The sequence below is a fragment of the Megachile rotundata genome, chromosome 15 (genome assembly GCF_050947335.1).
Source record: "Megachile rotundata isolate GNS110a chromosome 15, iyMegRotu1, whole genome shotgun sequence".
Lineage (NCBI taxonomy): Eukaryota > Metazoa > Arthropoda > Insecta > Hymenoptera > Megachilidae > Megachile > Megachile rotundata.
The window spans coordinates 5,942,960-5,965,705 of NC_134997.1; the positions used below are offsets into that span (position 1 = coordinate 5,942,960).

A 22,746-nucleotide genomic window follows, 5' to 3' on the forward strand; every position below is an offset into this window, starting at 1 on the left:
AATTTCTATTAAAATTTGAAGACAATAATTCCAAATTTTCTTGAATAGTGTGTATGTGTGAGAAAAAATAATCATTTAATGATATTTAATAATTCAAAATATAAAACACGCGCTACTCTCCTCTCATGTTAGTTTCGATTATATTGCGCCCTCCTCATTTATATGTCGAGATGTATGGTTTGCTTTATATCGACCACCATGGAAGTTTCCATTTTATTGTGTTGCGTGAAATTCATATGAAGTTGTGATGAATTTAACTATTTTTGCATAACTAAATAGTATTTGTGAATATGTGTTCCTAAGATATCTAATATAAAAATTTGTTTAATCTTTTATGATTATGATTATCAAGAACTTTAGTAGATAGAAAACGTTTAAAGATAACTCACACCTAACCCAACACTTCTAATAGTTGGAAATTTATTATTAGTGTTTATAATTATCAAAAATATACAGTATTGTGGTATATATAAAGGTATTATTATGGAATTGATTAAATTATTAATAGTGGATGATAATATTGATGTATGTCGTATACTCAATATAAAAATCATACACTTTTTCACGTTTAAAAAAAAACAGTTTTATATACTTTATTCTAAAATTACGATGTTTTTAATATGATTATTTTCTCGGAAATAATGTGAAATATGTCTATGTTTCATAACATAAATTATAAAGATAGAAAAAAAATTCAGAAAAGTTTATTAAATAATGTAGAATAAAATAAGCAAAACTTAAGTAATTATTTCAATGTATATCAAAATATTTATTGATATCAATTTTTAAGTTCTTGTAACATTTTGTATTTTGTAAGTTTATACTTAACACATTCGCTATCAAGTATCATGTATATGTGATGCTGTAAAAGTTATACAAGGTATAGCATCATATATCTATGATATTGGGTGATATATTTTAGCAATGTTAATATTATACAACATTAGATAAAATTATGAAAATTTAGTAGTTGAACTATGTAAAACAATATTTTTTTAACCATTGATAGTGAATGTGTTAACATTCTTATATCTTGCTTTTCATTTTACTAATACACATTGATTAAAAAATATCAAACCTTCATAGAATCTATGTTTCTTGATATCAAAAATAATTTATACATTAATGTAATAAATTTATTTTTATTATCATCAGGCCATAATCCGAACTAGTAACAGGTTCAATTTTTCAATGTTGTTCCTGTCTAATTTCGGAGCCAATCAGCTAAACAGTACAGCGAACTGTGTCAACTATCTTCTACAATATTCTGACAATATAATATATTATGCAATATATACTCATGGATATATAATAGGCCCCAAACTGCTAACACTAATGCAAATGTCCAATTTTCGTTGCCATTTTCAAAGTGGTTTCAAATTGATTGGACTTTGGCCTCATTGGTGAAAGTGGTGTGGCCATACAACGCGCTTGATATTATTTAATCCATGAGTTATTACATATGAAGATTGTGTTCAAGTTTAAACAATAATTTCCATCATAACAATATTAAAAAATTAATTGTCCGCTGTTGTACATGAATGCATTAAATATTTTGTCAAATATAACAATTATAGAATAAGTTAAAATATTCATTATAATCTAAATATTATATGTTGATTGTCAGATCATACAGTATTTTAGCAGATACCTTGTTGTACATATAGTGGACATGGATAAAGAAGTTCCTGAAGAAATGCCTGAATCAAGCATGACATCTCAAGATGCAACAGTTTTACTTGATCAACAGAGCATGTTGGAAGTAACTATAGATAGCCATAATAAACCATCTAATAGAAGTCATTGTAGTGATACGATGGAAGAAGAAATTGTATCTGCAGATGATACAAATGTATATAATGGTTCTACCACTGAAGATTGTGTCACGGAATCTAATGCAGATAGTATAGCAGCTACAGATGATTTAAGACAGTTTGATGTTTTGGATGACTTAGAACGTCATCCAGATCAAAATTGTTCTGATATGGATTCAGATACAAATGAAAGTATGGATTCTGATGTACCAGATGAAGAAATTGAAGCCATGCTTGAAGAAGGTAGATTTTAATATTACAAAATGGTTCAGCTATTATGATGAAGTTATTTATGCCTTTATGTAGGGTGTAGAATATGTTTAAAAAGTACAGTTGAATTAACCCCTTGCCTTAAATAGATGTACTGACTCAAGTCAAAGAAAGTAAGTAAGATTGTATTTAACTCAGGTTGATTCTAATTTTTTAAATTTACTTATTAGTCTGTGTATTCTTAGACAAGAATTTAAAAAAAATCAACATGTTTTAAAATTACTTTGGAATGATTAGGGTTAATTGATGAGGCAAGGTGTTAATGTAAATTTATAAATATGCATTTAAGGTTTGAAATAAATCGATATGAAATTTGCACACAAAGGGTTAAATGATGTAAAAGGACATAAGATTACTTGTTTTTCTCTTTTTGTACTTCTCATATAGATCATGCAGCTGCTGAGTACTTTTTTTAGTTAAGTATTGTATGCTACTATTAGGTTTACCAGAAGAATTTAAAGGCAAAAGAAAAGACAAAAAGGATAGTGTACCATATGAAGAAAAAGAAAAATTGGTCTTGGATGGTAAGTGTTATATAAAAAAATGTTAGTATCATATGAAACACATGTTAGTACATAAAAGCATTTTTTAATATATTATACAAAGAAATTTAGTGTTCACTACATTATTAAAAAACCAACAAGAGATGTCAAATTTGTGATTTCTTTTGTAGAAATTGGTCATAATCATTTTGATGTACTCCCAGAAGGTTGGGTTCAAGTCACACATAACAGTGGAATGCCTTTGTATTTACATAAACAAAGTAGAGTTTGTACTCTTGCAAAACCATACTTCCTTGGACCTGGGAGCGTAAGAAAACATGAAGTGCCTGTTAGTGCAATACCTTGCCTTCAATATAAGAGAGCTCTTCATGAAGAAGAGGAGGAAAGGAAAAAGCAGAAGGAACGTGATCCAAATACAGAAGTTTGTAGTCTTCCTAGTGCAAAAATAGAAACAATTCAAGAAAATCGAGCAGCTCATTCATTAGATAGTGAACAATTAAGAAACTATTGCCAATCGCTTTTCCGTTTTAAAGCTATTAAAGTAATGAGGTTTCAGTAAGTACATATTAAATAACATCAAATGTATGCTAAGTTTTTTGTAATGTAACAAGTTGGTTAGTGTATTTGTGACATACAATTAATGTAATTTGATATATAGATCGTGGTCAGCAAGGAGAAAATTTACGAAAAATAAAAAACATCGTAAACAACTTGAAAGACCAACTTTACCTGATGGAACTAAATTAATAACATTTCCGGTTAGTAGTTCTAATTTAGCAGGAAGTAGTGGTAATGCAACTGGAGATGATAGCAGTGGACAGAGACCTCCGAAGCATTGGATAATGAATCCTTCAGGCAAAAGTTATGTTTGCATACTTCATGAATATGTACAACATGCACTTAAAAAACAACCGACTTATAAGTTTAAAGAATTAGGTAAATTGAGTAAAAAATACTTTTACAATTAAAATAAAAAGAAAAAATTAACAAATAAGTTAAACAAATCAATAAATTAATTTCAGAAAATGCTGCAACACCATATTCTGCTGTTGTTTGTATTAATGATATGGAATATGGAAGCGGTTTTGGTAGCAGTAAAAAACAAGCGAAAGCAAATGCTGCTCGAAAAACCCTAGAAATATTGATTCCCCAAATGAGAGATAAAATTTCTGGCGATAATGGCGGTGATACAGCTTCGGGTAATAACAGTCGTATGATCAAAGCGTCCAGAGCAAATTCTGATGCAGATTTATCGTTTTTCGATGAAATATCTATCACCGATCCTCGAGTCGCAGAATTCTGTGCAAAAACAACCGAACCATCGCCACATGCTATTTTAATTACTTGTCTTCAACGAAATTATGGTCTCGGTGACATGCATATTAATTATTCAGTAAATACATTGAAGCATCAACGTAATGAATTCACAATGCGCGTTGGAAAACATGAGGCTACTGTTGTAAGTAAAATTGTAATATTACTTTGTAATATTACTTTTTTTATAAAAATAATAACAATGATTTTATTTTGATTAATTATTTATTAGATGCAAAGAGTTTCTATTATTTATTTCATAATATAATTGTTAGTATGGAAGACATCTGAAAATATTGCAATTTTAGGTATGCCGTAACAAAAAAGATGGCAAACAAAGAGCAGCACAAGCTATTTTACAACTTATGCATCCTCATATTCAATCTTGGGGCTCCTTGTTAAGATTATATGGATCTCGAAGCGTTAAGTCTTTTAAAGAGAAAAAACAATTAGAACAAGAAATTACGTTGTTACAAGGTAAAGCTGCAGTAAATCAGCCAAATCATGCTATTTTAAGTAAACTTAGACAAGAAATGCGCAAACTAGCTGAACAAAGACAGGCAATACAACCTATTGGTAAGTTTGTACCGCCAGATTTACCAACTGGATCTGCAGCTAATTTGAACAACGTAGATTTATAACATACTAGTCGGCTGTATATAACCTATGAATATTAATTTATTTTTCAAAGTTTAAAAGAAAACGGTATTCTCCATTTATTTCATATCTGATTTTAAAAGTAAGCATGACAATTTTACTGATGCTGATTCTTATACCATTAGGTGTTTAATATTTTGACATTTTTATTTTTGCGTCCTAAAATTAATATTGTATAATTATTAATTAATGATGTAATGGGATGTTGATGAAGAATAAATGAAAATTGATTTTTGAGGTGTAAATTGAAAAATTGAAGTTTGTCTGAACATAACCGAAATGTCACAGAATACTACCTCAATTGTCTTAGTTTTCCACATATCGTTTTTTCCTAATTCTTCTGTTGTGACAGGTTTCTACTAAAATTTGTCATATCGAGGATGACGGATGTATTTGTTAAAAGTGAATAAACAATTATATAGTTTGATGTTTTCAGAAAAAATCTGCGTCCTATTTTAATTCAATATCTGATTTGGTGATTGTATACATATATTTGCTGCGATTAACAATTAGTTGCTGACGACATGTATAAAATATGTATAACGCAATAATGTAAGACCTATTTCACGTTAAAAGAAGAAATGAATTCATTCTTGAATTACATATTGCGTTATACCCTGTTGTAATATGACACTTGCAGATAAGAGGCTACCTTTTAGAATATATATGTATATGTTTTTCGCAATGAAAAGGATTATTCTTAAGTATAACAGAAGATTAATAGCATATTTTAATAATTATTAAACATCTTTATAGAACATAATCGTTTATTTCCAAACAATTAATTACAATGAAATATATTTCAGTTCCATAAATATTAAGGCATCAAACTTGTATATTATCAACAATTATAATGTATCGAAAAAGTATTACAATTGTTCTAATAAAATTACTAATAGACTTAATAGGATATACATAAATTGTTTAATTATACATAAACTAATTGTTTTATATTATATAACTGTTTTTCACTTTCTTTGGCACTGGTATATAATTTTTTGTGATATTACTATCTTTTAATTCTATGTTTTATATGATACTTTACTAATAATATTCAACAATGTAGAAACAGAATTAATAATACAAATATTCAATTATACCTCTTTAAAGCTTAACCTCTGCTGTCTGTCAGAAATATAACATTGTATATATTTTTAAGGTAATTAAAAATGGTTTCTTTTTATTTTATGGTAATTATATCATATTTCAGTAAAAAATACAAACATTAATGTTCATTACGTACTCTAAATTGTAGATTTTATATCCGTGCTTTTAATATAGCACATATGCCTAAATTAAGCTATAATTTGTTTAATAGTATGTTACATGATAAATGTTTCTATATAAATGCATTTGATATTATAAATCACTTATACTATAAACAGTAATGTGTTCAGTATATGAAATGCAAAAACTGTATTTGATTTAGTCTTTCTTGTATTTTAGGGATCATTATATTTTTAAATTATATAAAAACTCTAAATCTACCAGTTGCTAAATACTTCACATGTGTTTAAATTTCATTGATAATGTATAATTGTGACATATCTTAGGCAAAGTTGATATTTTTTTTCATTAATTTTCTTAAAAAATTCATTAATTCAATATAAGACGAATAAATTTATTTACTAGGCACATTTTAATACGATCAGAATTATAATTTTAACAAGATGTAAGTAAACAGAAACTGTGTTATAAAATAATCATGAACTGTTTCTTGTCTTAAAATATAATGTACTAATATGGTTTGTATAATTTCATGTAACCAAAATTATAACACATGTTTCTCTTTATATTAATTATTAAATTTTGTTTTATATGCTCCAAATATTAATTTTATATAATTTTTTTACATATTTCTTGAATATTCTTTTTTAGTCCAATACTGTAATTGCAACATTCGAAAAGGTTTTGTCAAATATTATAAGGTCTTAATAAATTTTTACAATTATCCCGACTTTTGTTTTATAGTTAACTAATACTTACGTTGTTATATGAAAATTATTTTTATAGTATGTCAGTATAGTAATTTTCCACTGTGACCATGAAATGTTAATATTTATAATAATACTACTTTGATCTTCTTATAATTTTAGTTCGTGAAATAATATAATAAATTACTACTAATAATGTGGTTTAAATTGAACGATTTTTTTTTCAAGAATAAGCAATTTTCACAAGTAACACTAGTATTATCATTTATTGTTTTGTATATATTGGTATATTAATATTCTATTCAATTATCTTCAATATATTATGTTCTATACATCTACATTCATGATTTTTATACGTTATATACAGTTCATATAAATACAATTTTCATATTTACTTTTCACAATGTCATTCAATGGCACAAAGTATAAAAATAAAATCATTGAAACATAATACAATTTTTTCTGGATTGAACGTTTGTAAATCTTCAGATTAAATTGATTTGTTCATTTAAAATAATTTTGGTCCTTTAAGTCAGATATAAACATTTGAAATCTACGTTAGCTACAAATGCATTTGATATGAATCCAGAAAGATTTGGTATCAAGAGGTTTGACGAAACATTAATGTTCAAATTATAATCACGCTTCTCTGTAATAGAATACACTGAAATATCTTCCTAAATTCTTGCTTCATTAATAGCTGTATAGTTACATGTTAATTAGTATTAAATTTACCATTGTTTTGTAGTATATGTAGCTAACGTACTATTGATAAATAGCTTCATTATTTTTGGTGTAGGAAGCCCTTTAAATTTCATGAAGATTATAAATCCTTTTAGACAAACTAAACTAAACTATCTTAAGTGCTACAATACTATGTGTACTTTTGGTTATTATCAGCTTCATTAGATTTGACAAATTCAATGATAAAATCATACTGTTTATTACCAGATTTTTATGATAAATTATATCAAATTAGTATTTATTTAAATCCAGCTCAAAGGACCACAATAATATAAAAATAACAAAACAATCTACTGAAAGTTACTTAGTCTTTATAATAATACAAGTAAACATATTTGATAACATTGAAACTCATATAGAAAGTTAAAGAAAACATTTATCATTTAAATATATTTAGGTTTTAATTAAAAAACAGTTTATATACAATCTATTCCAAAATATATTGAAACACAATTTAAGTCCTCAGCATAAAAATAAAGATATTAAAATATAAATGTTTTATAAGGCAATAATTATCTTTCTTGTGTTTTCCTATTTAACACTGATTAGCTAAATTCAATACAATATTTATCAATACATTCTAAAAGTCGCCTTTAGTTATTACAAGATAAATGCAAGAACAAACTGAATAAGTTCAAATTGTAGCATAAAATAAATGCCCGTGTATCTATAAATGTCTAAGTATTTGTTATTAAAAATGCATAATTAAATGAAATAACACTATACTTGAGAACTAAGGTAGTTTTACAACTACCTTTTAATGTCATTTTTTACAGTATAATTTATGTTAATGCATATCAGTCATGCAATAATTTTATGAAAGTAAAGAGATATTACTACATATATTATTATCAATATTTTTAAATTTTCAGGCACGTCAATACAAATTCATAAATAAAAAAATGTGTATGTATTTAGTTCCTTTTAAACTCTTGTAGATATATATCAATTTTGTACACATGTGAATATTTCATCTTTGTCAAAATGTCTACATATTAATTATAATTAATAACTTCTTCATAATAAAGAATTATTTCAAAATAACTTATTAATCATTACCAAGAAGTAGAATGGTACGAATAAATATAAGAATATTATATCCAAGTTACTTCTATAAGATTGTGAAAGTCATTTGGTTGTTTGTTAAAAAATCATTATACAGACTCATCGCATGTACTAGTTCCAGACAGGGCCATTTTTGATAGACTAGAAAGACTTCTACGTGGACTACTACCAACTAAAAAACTACTGCTAGACTCAGAGAAAATTTTCCGGAAACTGGAAATTAAATATTATTATTAAAGTTTGAATCCTGCAATATTTTTTACTTACATTACTTACAATTTACGAATTCCAGATTCAGATGTCTTTTTCCAAGGAGCATCATCTGGTTCATAAGGAAGAGGACCTTGAACAGGAGCGTCTTTATAATCTTCCACCCTATAATGAAACAAGATACGAAATTTAATCTTTTCGTATAAAATGATATTTCAAAAGAATTTTTTAATAATTAAATATATGACTGTACATAAAGAACACATACGTTTCAGGTTTTGGTCGATATAACTCTAGTTCATCTTCTAAATCTGAAACCCTGGCTTTCAGTTCATTTCGCTCATGTAAAATTTCTTTCAATTCTGCAGTAGTAAATCTTGGTCTATCAGGATCGTCTAAATCGTAAACTGCTTTATTTGTTAAGTCTGGGTGCCCCTGTAATTTACTTAAATCTTCATTTTCCTTTCTCGCCAAACCAAGACGAGCCCGAAGATTAATTAATTCACGATTTTGATCTTGCAATTGCGCCAAAAAATCTGCTCTTTCTTCTACCAAGCCTCGTGCTTGCATTTGCGCTTGTCGTTGTTTTCGCTTTAATTCTCTGCCAACGACTCCAAGTTTTTCAACTTGCGTCGTCAGCTGTGTAAATATAAAAAGGAATTAGAATAGAATGTATAATATTATTAATCATATGTTATAAAATAAATATTAAAAAAAAAAAAAAATAACTAGTAATAATCTGTTGAATATAAAGTCATGTTATATGGGCAATACTGAGTTACAGTTTATATTTACGCAAATTACATATGAACATAGGTACCAATTTACATTTTCTATCTCCATATTTTTTTGCAGTAGCTCTTTGTCTCTTGCTCGAATTTGATCTCTCTGTTTGTCTATCATAGATCTTAGATGTTGTAATACTGCTACATCAACTTCTTGACTAGCCGTAAAAGCTAAAAATATATTATGGTAATTAACAATGTATATACATATATTATAATATTTTTAACATTGTGTTAGTAGGTAAAAAAGAGGGTGTTAGTACTTTGTTTACTGCTGTACTGACTGTCACTACGCGATTCTTGCAGAGCTTCTGCCAATCTTCTATTTTCTTCTTGTAATCTTGTAACCATACCCACTAAATCATGAGATTCTTGACGCCAATGTTCTTCAATTTGTTCCAGTTCCTGTGTATCGATTAAATATTATTAACTAAGAGAAACATCAAAAATGTATAATCTACAGATACGTTTCAATATAATTTTTATTTATTATACCTTTTCAAATCGTTGTCTATCTTCAGCCTTCCCAATTTTATCATTTTCCAATTGCGAAATTTTTGCTCGTAATTCCTGAACTGTTGTATTTTCACGTTCATTTTTAGTTGCTAGATTTTCTAACAGTTCTAATGCATGTATCACTTTTGGCATAAGATTAGTTACAGATTCTACTCCAAATGAGTCTATTAGTTTTTCACATTCTTTTCCTATTTCTGAGGCGATATCATAAACATCTACAACTGATATGTCTGATACTACAGCATATTCCTCCATATTACGGGTTGAATAATTTCCCAAACAAAAAGGCATGAATACTTCTTATATCAAAGTTTACTACATATGACCCTGTTGACAATGATAATTATATCAAATATCCTATTAATTAATAATAGAATTATTTTATTAACGTGTGTCATTAATTGCAATGTTCAAATATTTTAATTTAATTTGAATGAAAAAGTAAATGTGTTATACTTTTAATGCTATAAAATATATAAAAATAATTATAAAATTATATGAAGCACCATCAAATACAAGAAAATATCACATGGATATAATCATAATATATAATTAATAAATGTTTTAAGACAAATAATATTAATAAATATGCACTTAATGTAATATGAATGATCAAAGTGTTTTTTATAATTATTCTAGGTGTGGCATTAATTAATACCTTAATACTGATATAAAAAATGTTAAGAATAAAATTGTATATATTGATAACAATTAACATACTTGAAAGTATGAGATCACGTCGATTAATCACGGTTACAATGCTTATGTCAAAGCAGTGTTACACAATATCGCAAATACCAAATTTGATGTTTAACGTATATTTTTACACATACAGTCGATTAATTCTATCGCATACACCAAATGTTAGCACAAAAATTAATTATAAATACAGTAAAGACTTCAACAATTGACAACCTAGTGACTCTTGGTTAAGACTAGTCCCTTTTTTTCTAGTACTGCAATTTTCATAAACTGCAGCTCATTGAAGCTGCACGGTGATTGGACTTCTTCCATCGAATGAATTCAAATTTTTTTTGCTTGTTTCACGATTTATATTTATAATAATAGTTACACAAAATAATTCTTTGTTAAGAGATTATAACGTGGAAAATTTAATTAATTTTACCATTACACTTAGTAATTGAATAATGTAGAAACTTTTTTCATTTTTTATTAAACTTTTTATCATATATAAGTAATTAATTTTTTTATTTATGTTATGAGTATAATAGGCACTGATTCAGTATTATCATTGTATTTAAAATTTCATTTGAATCCCGTTAGAGTTTATTTTAAACTTTCAGTTCTAAAAGTATACTACAAATTGTAGAATTCTGAAAATGTTAGAATTACAAAAATAATAAAATATATTAAATATATTAAAAAAGATAAACAAATACTCTTTATTTAAATATTTATATTTAAATAATTATATAGTTATAATTATATATACACATTAATACGAAATTCCTGTGGTCATAAAAAGACATATAAAAAATAATTATAATGAAAATATATTTCTGTATCAACTTACTTAATAATATATACCCCATTTTTTAAAGATCTAATTATATTTTTGTTGCCCTACTATGATTTTTACATTAGCTATTGGTTCAAGTAACTATACAATTTAATTGTTAAAAAAAAAAAATATAAAACTTGAGGATATAACAAAATTTAATTTACAATTCGTTTTGAATAGGAACTGGAAAAATTATATTTTTTATGGACTGATTTTATTAAAACATCTTCTATATAACATAATAATATACATTCTATTTTATATTACATTTTTGATGTACATATGATTAATATCATTGTACTTTAATTTATATATATATACAAAATTTTATATAATACAATTGTGATAATAATAAGAAGTACCTAAAAATTATATAGTATATAATAATATAATTTTTAATTTATCAACAAAGTTAAACATAACGGTAAAGTAAAACAAACATATTGTTAGACTAATAATAAATATTAAATAATTTTTGATCTATAATAAAATATTATGCATATAGTTTTGTTTGAAAATATTGCATGTTTCTAATAAAATATGTTAAGTAGTGTTCCTTAAAATATTAAAAATTTATATTCTTCTGAATAAAGGTGAAGTAATGATATTATATCATGCACTATGTTCAAACGCTTGAAACATATATCATTATATCAATACAAAATTCTAAAATTTTTCATTTAAATATGATGTACATTGAATATATTTAAAACAGAAACAAAACTTAGCTGTTTTAATTTTAAATAATAAGGACAACTTTGTGAGACCCTAGTTTAATATCACATTGTGGCAAGTAGTTTATATTAAATAGAAATTTTAAAGTGATCAAAAAATATTTTGTTGCATAAGGATAAACGCAATACATGGTTAAAATATCTTGTGACATATACTTCGCACTTTTACTGTTATTGATTCACTTTTTAATAGCATAGTATATGAAAAATTGCACTGAATTTACCACTGATTCCAGTGATTATTAACACAAAATTGAGCTGGAACATTTCATGTACTGATAATTATACTTTGATATGTTATTTACATGTACAATAGGCAAATATTCTGTAGTCATATAATAATATTTAATATTGGCAAGTATTGACTTTTGTTAAGTTTGTGACAAAATTTTAATGTAAATAGTAGAAGTAATGCTTTATTAATATTAAACACTGAAAAATAAATAAGAGTACTGACTTCTTCTATTTAGACAAAATTATTTTAATATACTTTTCTTATTGTATTCATTATTGAAATGATGAAATTTAAAATGCGAAACGAAAGTGTCATGAAATTCATCTTATAATATTCATATCAGTCAGCTGATACTTTCATTTTTTGTCAAAGTATTAAAAAGTTGATCTGTTACCTTTATATCTATATATATAATATTTTGTGCTACTAAGTTTACAGCATATTTCTGAATATAAACAGAATATTCAGTGTAATTATAAAGCAGAGAGTCTGATTCTTTGAGTAAAAATAAGTCGAATATGCAGAGTACAAACTTTATATATTAAGCATCGCGTTCAAAAAAACGATAAGACAATTTTACAATATTTTAACAGTTCCCATACTTTAGGAAAATGTTTGATTTTTATGTATAATTCACTTGAATAAACAAAATGTAAAAAATGTATTTATTAAAATTATATCATCAAATTAAGGATACATACATTTTCCGTTATCTTTCAAATATTTATTTTTCAAATGTTCAATTATGTACACTAAGCTTTAAAATATTGTTAGTATACACTTTAGCTATAATACAGTTTTGTAAATTAGATTTAATGATTTCATGACAATATTCTGTGAAAAGAACAATTTCGATAACTTTCTAATTTCTAATAAAATGCACCTCTTATTTTTGGAAAATTATTATTTATAACAGATGGATGGATGTTATTTACAATTATAACAACAGTACCATTTGATAGATATAAGTATAACTACATATGTACATTTAGTAAAATAACAAAACTGATTTTTGTAAAATTAAATATTGTTGAAAATAATTATTCAGCATTTTCGACTTATTTTTATCTAAGACTTTGCCAACTATGTAATAACTTCATTCATTTAAATTATTTTTGTTGTAGATACAAGAAACTATAATGTTTAAAAGCATATAGTATTTAAGATTGCAAATACAAACAATAATTTTTTCATGGTTGAAGACACATTACAAATTTCAAGGTCACTTTCCTTAATTGATATACTATGTATCTGTCAGTTGTTTAAACAATCTGAAAAAATATGAAAAAATGTTACATTCATTAGAAAAAAGTTAGAAATGATCTTGAAATTTCTGATACTCTCCTATTTGTAAAAAAAATTATTGCTGATATATTATGATCGTGTACAGCTTTTATAAATATTTGACTGCATCTTGTATGTTGATTGATAATTACATAATTTTACTGATGTATTGTTAAATTAAGTACAATAAAAATGAGCTACATAGTTATCATGTATTATGTACTGCAATTTAATGTAGAAGTTGTAAACTTTTCGTACCTATGCGTGATATTTATATTTTTATTTTTAGACGGAAATCATTGCTTAATAAGTTTAGGGTGAAGATTATTTAGCTAATTGGACTGCAAAACCGAGATTTACGCTCGGAGTTTTCACTTACTAGACAATCGGTCAATTGCGTTATCAAGGCGTTATTGAATATTCTTTCCCTAAACTTCTTAAACCCTAAATGGTTGATGTCTACATTTATTCAAGTTAAATTACTATAGAAGTTATTTCATAATCAAGTTTTAAAAAACATTTGGAACAATTTCCAAAATGTTAGTATACAGTAGTATATTAAAGGAATAAGTTGGCACTTTTTTTTATTTACGTATACCTTGTTATTTATGATATACTGAATTGTTGTGCATATTTAAAGTATAGCTAAAATAAATCGATTCAATTTTAAAAATGTTTAATAAAGAATTACTATACTTTTTTAATAAAATTGTTAATAATATAATGTATGCATATTATGTAGGAAATTGCTCTAAATGTCAGTCTTCGCAACAAGATTCGGCCGATATCATTTAAATACTATAAATTAGTACTTTAAAAGCGCCTATCAAATAAATATATTTGTATATATTCTTTTGTTAACACGTGTTAACGTAACGTGATTAATATTTAAAATTGATAACATCAACGGAAACATATAAATCTACAATCTTTAAGGCTAGTTTCTGAATCTTTCATATCTACAATTATAAAATAAAATAGCATTATTGTTATTTTTTGTGTCTGCAGCAATATACCCTATATTACCTTCATATTTTGTCAGATATGACTCCAAATAAACACTGTAACTCTATAGCTTATTATATGCAAATCTAATAATATATCACATGTTTATTACAATCCTATAAAAAAAGAATGTTTTGAATAAAATTATATATTTATTAAATATTGATTTGTGAATTTCAGTTATCTTACATGCTAAACTTGAAATTCCAAATTACTTGTAAGTGACATAATGGCATGTTCCTGTGTAATAGCAGCTAGCTCTTTCAGCCATTCATCTAATACAACTGCGCATAAGACCATGTTTTGGACCGGACTTACTTCATTTGGGGATTCCCAGGACGTTTTTGTATAATACCTAATGAGTTAGGAATTTCATTATATTATTTTAATTTTTGTGAAAAGAAAAGGTATAATCTTTTTCAATTATAAACAGTTCAATCTCAAAACAGTTTAAAATAACAGTTGTAATTTACATGTTAAATAGTATAACAAAATAATAATTACCGATATCCGGAGCTATGGGCAATAGCTTCCAATTGATTTTCTGACAAACTAGGTGACTGATTTACATTAATTAAACTACTTGGACCTGAACTACCGCTTGATCTTCTAAGCATTTGTGTAAAGGAGGACGTTAAACTCCATCTTTTGCTTTCGCCTATGAAGCATAATTCATCTAATATAATTTCAAAATATAATATACATAATATCTTTAATATCTATACCTACATCGCTTGAATACTTCCAGAAGGCATGGTAATAGATAAAAATAATGTAATATTAACTTATATAAATATATTAACACGTTAGGGAAATATTAATGTAAAAAGGGAGATATTTTAAGAATATATTTTAAGTAATCCTAAAATAATCATACCTCTTGAAAATGGCTCCCCGCTTAAAGAATTTCTCTTAGCAGGCATAGAATGAGCAGCAGCTTCCAATGCATTTTTTCTTGCATTCACTAATTTATCTTCGCGAGTAATCAAAAATTGGCGAGCTTGTTCTACTAATATTTCTATGTTATTATGCTGTGATAGAAACTGGTCTATTTTATGTTTCAATGATGCAAGTACCTACGTAAAATAAAGCTCTATTATAAGGCTTCAAACAATTCACTTTGTATTTTTATTGCAAATACATTAGTACAATTACAAACCTGAAAAAGTGATCTGATACTAGGTTGAAACACTAAGGAATGATTTAGGAGAAATGACTGTAATAATGGTTGAGGATATATTGCCAGTCTGCTAATGAGACCAGTTAGATGTAAATTAACATATAAATTATTACTTGTCATACATTCCAGCTTTCGTAAAAGAACATCCAAAAATATACCAACATTTGGTTGTCCATTAAACACATCTTGACGATAGTTTTCTTTAGTCTGTTTGTTTGCTGTTAATTCTTCCGGTGTAATTGCACTCGGCTCCACAATGTTATGAAGAAATATATCTTGTTCTTTGTTTGATTCAACCTCTATTTCTTCATGTTCGCTTATTCGATCTTCACTAGGTTCATTATCTGGTGTGGACTCAGATGAACCTTTAAACGCAAAGCTTTCATAGCCACTGCTTTCGCCTATCGATAAAAGGGAATTCATAGCAGTATTTGAATCATCAATACCGCTATCGAATTCTTTTTTGTCTATTAATGACATTTCCTTAGTCGGCTCTAATATTCCAATATCTTCATTTAATAATTCAGCAATATCTGCATCTAACTTTGCTTGTTCCTCTAACGATAATTCTATTCCCGCTGCTTTCAAAGATTCTGATTTTACATTTTTTTCTGTGACATTTAAATCTTTGTGGTCTAACAAAGACTGAATATTAACTAACACATTATTTGCTGAGGAATTTTCACTAATTTCATTGAAAACAGCTGAATGTTTTAACGTTTCTAATGACATGGTTTTGGTTTCAATTTTTTTTTGAGACTGATCTGACAATGTATTATCATCTATCAGAGTTGTTGCACTGCTGGTAGTACTGTCTTTAGGCAACTCTCCGTTATATTGATACGACCAATTAGAGCATGCGATTCGGCAAGCTCTTATTTTTTGTCGGGCGTCACACAAATATGCGTGATAATTTCCGTACAAACTGTCTGATACTCTAGCACCATAATTTATAGATGTAGGTAATGATTTTAAGATTTCAGATGAAGCATTTGAATGTTTTTCATGTGTTGCGTTATTTGGTAAAGAATTAAATTGAGAATTTACAGATGCAAATGGTGCACAACAACTTGGCGTCAAAGACAAAAACTTTTCAGCTGCACGTCCAAATGGATCTATATCCCGTAACCTTCTACGCTGAGAAAGCATTACATGGGAACAAGGACTCAGTGCACCTAGACATAATTCTAACATGATGTCTTCGCAATTCAAATTAACCAAAGTTTCGAACAATCCCAATGTCACTATACATAACTACAACATAGAAATTTGTATATAACATATAATAGCTGTTATCATTTTTGTATAAAAATGATAAATATTAAAAGTGTACCCGTGATCTAGAAGATATCCTCTGAATAAGACTATCCAATATTCTACATTCGTCATAATTATCCTCAAGTAAAAATCTAACAAGTGAACGCAAAAGGCCAGGTTCAGTTACAGAGCGAAGAAATAAATCAAAATACGCTGTTGCTGCAACTAATTCGTCCACAGTTGTCTGTAATATTAGAAAATTAGTTATTTTCATTAATATTCTGGTCATTAAAAATAATATATGAAAACTTTTTATTCCTAAGTAAATAATTGTTAGTAAAACGAGTATTGGAATTATTATTTAGGATTTTTTATAGTTAATAAAGTTTTGCATTAAATTTTTATTTTGTGGTAAAAGAAGGATATTAATATTCACAGGCAAATATATTAATATGATAAATTTATAAAAAAATAAGCATACACTAAATCTAATATTAATAGGTATCTCATTATTTTTATGATATAGTGTAATATTTGAATGTAACATATTTAAAAAAAATAATAAAAGAACATTGACATATAGTAATTAATAAGAAAATATTTATAAAAAGTTATGTATTTTTTAATTAAAAATATACTTGTTTAAGTTTTATATGACTAAGATTATTATTAATTAATCACACAAAAGTACAGTTTTAATGAATTTTTGTGATTAATGGTTAAGAAAAAATTTTAAATTAAAGCAATTAATACAATATTAATAAGAATAAATATGTTCAATATAATTTATTTAAGCAATATTATAAAAATATTTATTATAAATAATAAAGTATATAATTAAAATAGAAGAATTAAAGACTTGTAGTTATAGCAACTGTACGTAAATATATTAAAAGTATTTACAAAGTCGTATTTGTACTTATAAATCACATACTTTAGTAACAGTAAAAATAATTAAAAACATAAATACGTGAATTTTAACATGCTCAAAATTACTATAATACAAATATAAATTAAACAATACAAGTAAAACAATATGCATGTGATTTATAAATTGTTATATAAAAGCTACATGAAATATGTATTGAAACTAAATGTAGGATTTTAGTGAAAGCTTAAGTCTGTACTATCATTATTTTTGTTATTTGTTGAACACATATAAAATTACTTATTTTTAATAAGAAGCAAAGTAGAATTAGGTATCATAGAATTTCTAATAATTTAGAAATCCTTATATTTTTAGTAACATACAAACATTTTATTAAAACTAATCAAAATTAACAAGTTCAACACAAACATTAATGTATATAAAATTAATGTTAAATACAGAATTATGCTTTACTAAAATTTTAAGCAATGATCAAGCTTGCTGCTCTAAGTATAGTGTTTGTTTGTACTAACCCAGTGTTCTTGTTCATCTAGCTGTTCTATGGTCAAACCAAGAGAATCCTGAGCATCATAAAAATGTCACCAGATAGCCACCAATAACCATATCATAACATGAATGACATGAATCTCATTATTTTTATTATTAGTAATTAGCAGTAGAAATCAATATGCATGTTTACTGTTAGCATACTGACATTGTTATATAGATTTAATTAACACATACGTATATGTACTTTAATTAAGAGATTGAATAAATATATGCTTATAATGATCTACAAGGTAGAAATAGTTTAAACACCGGATATTCCATTAACTATGTTAACTATACCTATAAATTTAATATTCTGAATAAACAAAGAAGAAAATAATGAGAAGATGAAATAATTCAAAGCACCAGTCAAACTACCTAGGTAACTATATCGAAATACAATGAATATTAAATTCAAAATATGAAACATGAAACATTAAACACCTTTCACAAAAATACAAGTGAACTTTTCATTTAACACAAGCGGTATCAGAAACTTTTGCATAAAAACTGCTTTGTAAGTATCATAATCTCCTAAAGTCTGACACTAGTTTAAATTAATAAAATTCAAACACCTTCTTTCACCACATATACATACAAAAGAAAAAGAGAATGAGTAACTACTTAATTTAATAAAGTATAAAAATATATTCTGAAATTTCTAAGATTATTTATAAACTAGAAGATTTTACAATAAAAGATATGTATATTTTCTTCTCACCTGCAGTAAAGCTGGTCCCATTACAGGTACCAAAAAACCATGATACAAAAATTCTAGTAACTGTTTTTGTACCAAAGGATGTGCAACTTGTGCAACAGCATTACAAAATTCTAAAGAATTCATAAGCTGCATTAGTGCTGGTAAATCGTTAACATCATCTGGAGTTAATCTGTACCAATCATCTGTTTCAATATCTAATTTTCTAGGTAACAATGAATACAATCCACTCAGTCCTGTAGCTAATACCTGAATAAATAAAGTTCTTGTTAATATTTTAGCAAGTAATGCTACAAGCAACTTAATATGAAATAATTAAAATTTATGTAAACGAACATAAAGAAAATTAATTTTAATAATACATGACATATTTAATCGTATTTGTATAGAAATTTAATTGCTTATTATAAAAGCTACATACAGGGCATATATTAGAATGCTCAGCAATATATACCCCAACTTCATCATTCTTTTTAGAGAGAGACATACAAAGTAGCATGGAATCACGTGCTTGCTGCCCTACTCCACCTTCTCGATGTACATGTGGTATTAGTAATGTAAAAATAATGAATCTGAAAATATTTTAAGTGAATAAATTTAATCACATATCTATTGCAGATAAGTAAAATATATATCTTGTACCAACTTGCTTTTGCCTACTGCTGTTGGATGAAAAAACAAGTCTAATAAAGCCATGTTTTGCATCAATGCAACACATAATTGATTTAATAACACTACTAATTTTTTTTCTACTTCTAATGGCATAATATCATTTGCACAATTTTCAAGTAATCGTAACAATGGTCTGGCAACTGGTTCATGGGCAAGAAGAGTACCGCTATGAGATACTAAAAGTTCATACAGTTTCAACTGTTCCAAACGTACAGCATTATTAAACCTATAATATTATATTTTTTGTAATAAAATAGTTATCAATAGAATATTTATATCAGATACCAATTGGTATTTATTTATGAAGACTCTACCTTCCAGTGTGTATGCTCCAGTCATAAAGTTTAACAAGAAGGTTTTCACTTAACAAATATTCCAGGCATGGAGAATGTGTTGCCGTTGTAGATTGTCGATAATTATTATAAAAGTTGGCATCTCGTAATTCCAATAATAAAAGAGTTACCATTTGGTCTATGTGATTAACAACTCCAAGAACATCATCTTGATTTGGTATCCCTTTAGGTGGCTATAGAATCATCAATATTAAGTCTATCTAAAATACTATACAGGCTGTTTGAAAGTTAAATGATGAAACTTTAGCTATATATACTATACGTGAAAGTGAGAAAAGTTATAAACACATAGATCCACAAGTGGTTTACAAAAGATATAGCAAAAATATAAAACTTAAGAATATTAGCAGGTTCGCAGTTAATACTTTATAATGTAAAGATGGACCAATAATATTTATTCATAGGCTGAACTAAGGTACAATAGACTTTTGTTACATTGATGTGTAACACCTTCCCGAAATTCAAAAACGTGGAAACTTGAAAATTTAGATATTCGACAATTTTCAAGTTTTTAAATTTGTAATATAAGGTATATAAGATATCTTAGTCATATCTGATATATGTAAATCTAATTAGATGACTTCTATACATTATATGAGACCTTTAAGATCACAGAATGATTAGATAATCATTATGGAAGGTGAATTGGTCAGAGGTCATTATTTGATTAGAAAGATCTCCAAATTTTAAGTCATTAAAATCTTATCTGTGGTGACCTGTAAAAAGCAATACTGCATTGCATAAGAGTTGGTTCATAACAAAAACTAGTACAACAAACCAGTGAAACACTTAGCGAGATACACTAAAATACACATAAAATTTTGAAAGTACTAAGTTTAATCTATCTGTAATGCTAAACTCACATTCCAAACAAAGAATTATGTTATGAAATAGAATCATAAATAAACTTCTTTGTGATAACAAAGTATTTGTAGACCTATGTGTACATCATACCCACCTACGCATACATAAGGTACTATTATATTAAATAACAATAAAGTTTAATCATTTAACATAGGACACCTTATATGTTTTGTATTGCATACTCTCATAACTTTTCATAAAAACAGAAGAACTTAGAATATTTAAGAACTATCATTTGAAAAGTTTTCAAATTTTTATTAAAGACTTAAAACATAGACTTACAGTTGTGTGCAAGATAATTTCATAAGCTTGTTGCCAGTGTTTACAGAAGCTGTCATAACATGCCGATGGATCAGCGTCCTTTGGCGGAGAGTCTCTTGATCGCTGCTTACTAAAACTAGTTCTCAGCGGACTACTTCGTAACCAGCTCATTTTTTTCGACTTATATTTCATCTACTTTCACATTTATTAAACATCTGATTTCATGCATCTTTCCTGCTTTGAATTATTCGTATTATCTTTATATTAGCAGCCATAAGCACAAATAATTTCTGTACGTTCCACAGTTCCAACTAACCAAATTTTTCTGTCAAAACTGTCCTACTTACAATTACGATAATTGTCTATCTACAAAGCAAGGACAACGATAACACAAATCGCATATTTATTAAGCGACCTGCGCATTACGAATACTTTAGTGCGTGGAACGAATATCTTATGAGAATTATTTCGTATACTTTACGAATTGATTACTTTTTTATTCGTCGTCAACCCATCATGAAATCGCCATTTTCATTTACTGAGATTTAGATGCATTTAGATACTAATCTCGAGTTTTTGTACACTCCAGTGCAAATCTGGCCTTCCTGGGGAAAATGGCAGCCAAGGCGAACAGGTCCCTACTATTCACAATACAATTCGCGCATTGAAATACATTATGCCTAATTTACAAAAACCAGTTTCGAAATTAAAAAATAGTAAAATTTTTACAAATACATGCGTATTATTAATTGCAAGTAATTTTATTGCGCACTTTACATTTCAGAAAGTGATTTTAGAAACTACATCACAATTTAACCATTTTTATAACTGAATCATACATTGCAATTTACATTTATATCGGAAGTGTTGCGGCGATTCAATATATAGAAAGGATAAAAAAGGCAACAGTGTATTAATTAAGCAATTCATTCAAACAGTTGATAGCACTTTGGCAGTCTTAATTTTTCATGAATTTAAAAATTTAAATTTTTGCGCTCATTGACTGAGAATAATACCGCCATCGTCATCTAGAGGTCAGATGTGGAATTACCGAAAATTGATTGCACTCTGAATTGATTCTGAATTTAAGTTTAATACATGTTCTTGAATTAAGGTTTGATTACAGAATGAATGGCAAACGATTTTCTCTTTAAAATAAAATTGAATACGATCAAACGACGATTGCTTTAAACATTGATAATTTGTTCAGAATTGCAGACAGAACTTTTCTTAGCCGACGGTTTTAATAACAGAGCTCTTCTTGACCGACGACTCTAATGGTTACTACATTTATAGAGTTTGTTTTTCTATATTTTAAATAGTCAATTAAGCAATAACTCTTCAGAAATAGCTGATTTATTGAAATTAATTTTGGATTGAATTTAAATAAGTGCTTTTGAATTCAGATATGATCAAGGAATGAATAACGAAC

At 26.7% G+C, this 22,746-nt stretch overlaps 3 protein-coding genes across 16 annotated transcripts; 1 reads left to right on the top strand and 2 right to left on the bottom strand.

The window, feature by feature from the left end:
* The first annotated feature begins 106 nt into the window (after positions 1-106).
* On the top strand, positions 107-5,511 carry pasha (microprocessor complex subunit partner of drosha). 5 transcript variants are annotated; one of them, XM_076540536.1, is made up of 7 exons: positions 107-475; positions 1,628-2,057; positions 2,525-2,608; positions 2,758-3,142; positions 3,246-3,523; positions 3,610-4,046; positions 4,134-4,240. In XM_076540536.1, the coding sequence occupies exons 2-7, from the start codon at positions 1,673-1,675 to the stop codon at positions 4,167-4,169; spliced, it is 1,605 nt and encodes a 534-aa protein (XP_076396651.1). In that variant the 5' UTR covers positions 107-475; positions 1,628-1,672; the 3' UTR covers positions 4,170-4,240. The 5 variants fall into 5 exon arrangements, with proteins under 5 accessions (XP_076396651.1, XP_012150397.1, XP_076396650.1 ...); XM_012295007.2 differs by having other exon boundaries at positions 125-475; positions 4,210-5,511; XM_076540535.1 differs by having other exon boundaries at positions 125-475; positions 1,637-2,057; positions 4,210-5,511.
* Positions 5,512-8,127: 2,616 nt separating this feature from the next.
* On the bottom strand, positions 8,128-10,822 carry Rilpl (Rab interacting lysosomal protein like). Of its 3 annotated transcripts, none has more exons than XM_012295010.2 (7): positions 10,533-10,822; positions 9,792-10,139; positions 9,581-9,701; positions 9,340-9,467; positions 8,780-9,150; positions 8,578-8,676; positions 8,128-8,514 (listed from the first exon to the last, which is right to left on the bottom strand). In XM_012295010.2, the coding sequence occupies exons 2-7, from the start codon at positions 10,101-10,103 to the stop codon at positions 8,391-8,393; spliced, it is 1,155 nt and encodes a 384-aa protein (XP_012150400.1). In that variant the 5' UTR covers positions 10,104-10,139; positions 10,533-10,822; the 3' UTR covers positions 8,128-8,390. The 3 variants fall into 3 exon arrangements, with proteins under 3 accessions (XP_012150400.1, XP_003707488.1, XP_012150399.1); XM_003707440.3 differs by having other exon boundaries at positions 9,560-9,701; positions 10,533-10,820; XM_012295009.2 differs by lacking the exon at positions 10,533-10,822 and adding an exon at positions 10,471-10,489 and having other exon boundaries at positions 9,560-9,701.
* Positions 10,823-12,217: 1,395 nt separating this feature from the next.
* On the bottom strand, positions 12,218-21,951 carry LOC100875726 (FHIP family protein AGAP011705). 8 transcript variants are annotated; one of them, XR_013040722.1, is made up of 13 exons: positions 21,336-21,951; positions 20,151-20,362; positions 19,811-20,062; positions 19,586-19,736; positions 19,168-19,413; positions 18,431-18,478; positions 17,106-17,273; positions 15,752-17,026; positions 15,470-15,668; positions 15,097-15,268; positions 14,782-14,947; positions 14,614-14,708; positions 12,218-13,574 (listed from the first exon to the last, which is right to left on the bottom strand). XR_013040722.1 is itself a non-coding variant. In XM_012295015.2 (13 exons), the coding sequence occupies exons 1-12, from the start codon at positions 21,504-21,506 to the stop codon at positions 14,785-14,787; spliced, it is 3,051 nt and encodes a 1,016-aa protein (XP_012150405.1). In that variant the 5' UTR covers positions 21,507-21,951; the 3' UTR covers positions 12,218-14,708; positions 14,782-14,784. The 8 variants fall into 8 exon arrangements, 6 of the variants coding, with proteins under 6 accessions (XP_012150405.1, XP_012150402.1, XP_012150407.1 ...); XR_001097169.2 differs by having other exon boundaries at positions 12,218-14,546; XM_012295015.2 differs by adding an exon at positions 15,322-15,333 and having other exon boundaries at positions 12,218-14,708; positions 15,097-15,250.
* Between the last annotated feature and the right edge of the window lie 795 nt (positions 21,952-22,746).